The 5,000-nt window shown below is 46.4% G+C and overlaps 1 protein-coding gene across 31 annotated transcripts in view; it reads right to left on the bottom strand.

Annotated features, from left to right (window-relative positions):
* LOC123520154 (ankyrin-2-like) overlaps window positions 1–5,000 on the bottom strand; it is a 391,211-nt gene that overhangs the window by 195,920 nt on the left and 190,291 nt on the right. Inside the window, exon 1 of one of the 31 annotated variants that reach the window (XM_045282126.1) lies at window positions 4,782–5,000. This exon is cut by the window's right edge and continues 31 nt beyond it. The exons of the other annotated variants lie outside the window; for them this stretch is intronic. Coding sequence (XP_045138061.1) covers window positions 4,782–4,823 — 42 coding nt within the window. The 5' untranslated portion in view covers window positions 4,824–5,000. The remainder of the gene's footprint in view (window positions 1–4,781) is intronic. 31 annotated transcript variants of the gene reach the window in all.

Consider the following 5,000-nt stretch of genomic DNA (forward strand, 5'->3'; position numbering starts at 1 on the left):
AGAGAAGAGGGGAAAAAGCTGGAGGAGGAGGAGAGGATGGAGGAGGAAAAGGAGGAGGAGGAGGAGGAGGAGGAGGAGGAGGAGGAGGAGGAGGAGGAGGAGGGAGGAGGAGGAGGAGAAAAAAAAAACACCCACAATGCAATACGACTAAAAAAAAAAAAATACAACACAGAAAAGAAGGAAAAAAACTCATTCATATTCCACTTTTTTTCTTTCTTTTCCCAAGAGAGAGAGAGAGAGAGAGAGAGAGCGATTTTCAAAGTGTGAGCGTGAGTGTCTTGTGTAAGGTGGTGGTGGTGGTGGTGGAGAGGGGAGGGAGAAGGGCATTGTGTGGGTGGTGCATATGAAGGGAAGGAGAGGGAAGTTTTTACGGAGGAGGAGGAGGAGGAGGAGGAGGAGGAGGAGCAAGAGCAGGAGGAGGAGGAGGAGGAGGAGGAGGAGGAGGTTTGTTAAGGAGGAGGAGGAGGGGAAAACAAGGAGGAAAACATCGAAAGGATATAATAAGAGAGAGAGAGAGAGAGAGAGAGAGAGAGAGAGAGAGAGAGAGAGAGAGAGAGAGAGAGAGAGAGAGATGAGGAGGAGGACGAGAAGGAGGAAGATGTCAGGGTGTTAGTGAGTGGGAGACAAGAAGGAGGAGGAGGAGAGGAGGAGGAGGAGGAGGAGGACTCGGAGAGGAGGAGGAGGAGGAGGAGGAGGAGGAGGAGGAGGAGGAGGAGGAGGAGGAGGAGGAGGAGGAGGAGGAAAACTGAGGAGGTAAAAAATTTGCTAACGGAGCCAATGATGAACTGTATGTGTGTGTGTGTGTGTGTGTGTGTGTGTGTGTGTGTGTGTGTGTGTGTGTGTGTGTGTGTGTGTGTGTGTGTGTGTGTGTGTGTGTATGTGCATGTGTGGGTGAAATCAGCAGTTGTAGGGTGTTCACTGATAGTGTCTGATAGTGTCTGAGAGAGAGAGAGAGAGAGAGAGAGAGAGAGAGAGAGAGAGAGAGAGAGAGAGAGAGAATTTTCCATAATACTCTACAACATTTTCATCTTCTTCTCCTCCTCCTCCTCCTCCTCCTCCTCCTCCTCCTCCTCCTCCTCCTCCTCCTCCTCCTCCTCCTCCTCCTCCTCCTTTATTTCACTCTTCCTTCAACTCCCCACGACAACCACTTTGAAACTCCCCCCTCTCTCTCTCTCTCTCTCTCTCCAAGAGTGCATCCTTGAGACTTTAAGAGGAGAGAAACAACAAAGAGGAAGAGGAAGAGGAAGAGAAGAGAGAGAAAGAGAGAAGAGAGAGAGAGAGAGAGAGAGAGAGAGAGAGAGAGAGAGAGAGAGAGAGAGAGAGAGAGAGAGAGAGAGAATACTGAAGGAGAGGCTCAACAAACTATATGGGGCGTGGAGAGGAGCTTAAAGAGGTTGGAGGAAAAAGTGTAGGCCTAAAAGACAATGATCCAGTGAGTAGCCTATCAGCCTATGCCTATGGAGCTATGAAGGGGGGGAGGGGGGAAGAAGAATGCATAGAAGAAGGAGGGAGTGAAGATGGGAATGGAGGAGGGAGAATGAAGAAGAGGATTGGATGAAAATAGAAGAGAGAAGAGAGAGAGAGAGAGAGAGAGAGAGAGAGAGAGAGAGAGAGAGAGAGAGAGAGAGAGAGAAGAGAAGAAAAGAAGAGAAAGAGACGAGAAGGGCAGAAACGAAGAGGGAAGGATGTAAATGAGAGAAGAGGGATGAGATGAAGAAAGGAAAGGAAGAGAGGAAAATAGAAGTGAAGAGAGGGGAAGCGAAGGATGGAAAGAGGAGAGGGAAGGGAGGAAGGGAAGGGAGGAAGGGAAGGGCAGCCAGCAGGAGTGGAGAGGAGGAGGAGGGAAGGGCGAGCACATTTGGAGCGTGGCACCGTCTGTGTCTGGCACTGTGCCGCGTGTTGCCCAGCGGGAGACACTGCCCTCTGCTCCGCCACACTCCACACACACACACACACACACACACACACACACACACACACACACACACACACACACACCTCCTGACCGCTATCCTTGTACAGCCACGCCTCGTTACGTACACACACAAAGAGATAGAGACAGACAGACAGACAGACAGACAGAAACGCAGATAGATAGACAAAAACACAACAGACAGACAGAAAGATGCATAGATAAATAATATATGGAAAGACAGGTTGATAAACACAAAATAAATAAATACAGATAGATAAATAATGATATTTTTTTTCATTGTACATTGAGGAAAACATCCATTACAATATCGTATCACATTTCAACTACAAGCTTAGGACAGTCACGCTGATTGACCGGAGCTGTACCTGAGTGTACCTGGCTGAACGGACGCGACACACACAGGTACATACATTACTCAGGTGTTTCCCAGAGCAACGCACGGAAGTTCATGTGTGTGTGTGTGTGTGTGTGTGTGTGTGTGTGTGTGTGTGTGTGTGTGTGTGTGTGTGTGTGTGTGTGTGTGTGTGTGTGTGTGTGTGTTACAAGGCTATATGTATGCGCATGAAGGGTGTTATGTATGTCTGCATGATCGCGTCTACATGCATGACAGGACAGTGTGCATTTGCATACAAAAGGTCATATACTCAAACATGCATGACTGACGTTTGCATGTGATGTATTTGCACACACACACACACACACACACACACACACACACACACACACACACACACACACACACACACACATCCCCCTAGCATGTATACCGATCCACAAGCTCATCCACATCTGTCTTTTTTCCACCTTACCAACCTTTGATGGAACCTTAACGAGACATTAATTAACACGAAAACACTCTCCCGCCGCGCCACGCCTGCCGGACACACGACACCAATACACACACTCACACACTCACACATTCCAACACTCTCACACATTCACACACTAACACACACACTGACACACTATAAATCACACACACACACACACACACACACATTCTAACACACTCACAAACGCATTCACGACCGTACGTACAATGCAACGCCTCTGCCTGCACTTCCATTACATTCAAGTTTCCATATAGTTGAAGTGACACAGCTCTTTCAACGTTGCTTTTCCTACGTTTACAATGACAGGACTATACACTGCAACGTTTCTGCCTGCACCTCAACTACATTCAGGGTTCTATTTAGCTGATGTGACGCGGATTTTGTCATTTTTTTATTTTATTTTTTTATTTTTTTTTTTTACGGTGTTAATGACAAGTTAAGTACATTTTGGCGATATTAACAGAAGAAGCAGTCTTTGGAACCTGGGTAATTTATTTATTCATTTATTTTTTTTTTTTTTATGTAAGAGGGAGAACTACCGAGGGAAAAAAATGATATTAGAAAAAAGAAAAAAGGCCCACTTGAATTGTTGTCTCCATAAAACAATCAAAGGAATTAGTCAAAATGATCTACAAGAGCTTTGAAAATAGTCGTGGTGAGAGACAGCAAAGATTTCCTAAAGATCGGGTTATCTCTCGCAATGTATCACCACCACCACCACCACCACCACCACCACCATCAACAACAACAACAACAACAACAACAACAGCAGCAGCAGCAGCAACCACAACACCTGTCATCACCTCTCACACCTATGCACGGGTCGAGGCAAAGGCACTTAATTTCCTCTCTCTCTCTCTCTCTCTCTCTCTCTCTCTCTCTCTCTCTCTCTCTCTCTCTTTGAAGAGTGTCGAGTCGCGAAGGGAAGGCTTTGAACAGGTGTCATGAGAGAGAGAGAGAGAGAGAGAGAGAGAGAGAGAGAGAGAGAGAGAGAGAGAGAGAGAGAGAGAGAGAGAGAGAGAGAGAGAGAGAGAGAGAGAGAGAGAGAGAGAGAGAGAGAGAGAGAGAGAGAGAGAGAGAGAGAGAGAGAGCAAAAGTGAGTGTGATGGATTTAAGTGAATGCAAAGAGTGGTTGTCATGGATACCGGTGTCTCTCTCTCTCTCTCTCTCTCTCTCTCTCTCTCTCTCTTAGGTCAAACGGTCTGTAATAACTCTCTCTCTCTCTCTCTCTCTCTCTCTCTCTCTCTCTCTCTCTCTCTATCACCAACTACCTGACCTCTTATCTATATCCCATTGCTTAACTGTTCCCTCCTTCTCTTCTCTTCCTTCCCTCTTCCTCTTCCTCTTCCTCCCTCTTAACTTCTCCCTTGCTTCTCTCACCCTCTTCTAACTACATCTCTCACTTCCCTCTTCCTTTCTTTTTCATTTTATTTCGTGTCACTTGTTCCTTGCTTTCCTTAATTCAATTCCACGTTTCAATTCTTTCTTTCGGTTCTTTCCTGTTCACTTCCATGTTCCATTTACTCATTCACTTTTCCTTCCTTCCTTCCTTCCTTCCTTCACTTTCATTCATGTTTCAGTTCTTTCTTCTATCTCGTCCATCTTTTGTTTTATTTTTTTTTCCTTTTTATTCTGTAGCGTATCACGTTTACCTAACCTAATCTAACTGATCAATTATTTCATTCCTTTCTTCCTTACATTCTTACGTCCATCTCTCAGTTCTTCCTTCCTTCCTCCCATTTCGATTCATTTATCAGTCATTTGTGGTCCTTTACATGTCCCTACACGTCCCCTACACTTGGCCTCACCTCAGTTCCTTTTACCTAACCTATTCTAACCTAACCGACCCCAAACCTAACCTAACCTAACCAAGCCTAACCAAAACACTATTTCACCTCACCTACTCGAATCCAACCCAACTCAACGCAACTCAGTCCAACCTAACCCGAATCCAACCCAATTCCTTACGCATCCCAACCCAACCTAAGCTAATGTGACCACACCTGACCCACCTGTTTCCCAGGTTCCCGAGGCTCCAGGAATGGGAGTTTCATAGCGTCCGGAAGCGCGGGTGGTCACTAACACTCAAGATTCCAAAGGGGAGGGTTGTGATGGTGGTCGTCTTCCGTCCAGCACGACACGACGATCCGGCGCCGCGGTGCGACAGGAACACGACACACGCAGCACGCTAAACTAGAAAGTCGTTCGAGGTCGTTTTTTCGTTAGTCGCT

This window comes from Portunus trituberculatus, chromosome 46 (assembly GCF_017591435.1).
Source record: "Portunus trituberculatus isolate SZX2019 chromosome 46, ASM1759143v1, whole genome shotgun sequence".
NCBI lineage: Eukaryota > Metazoa > Arthropoda > Malacostraca > Decapoda > Portunidae > Portunus > Portunus trituberculatus.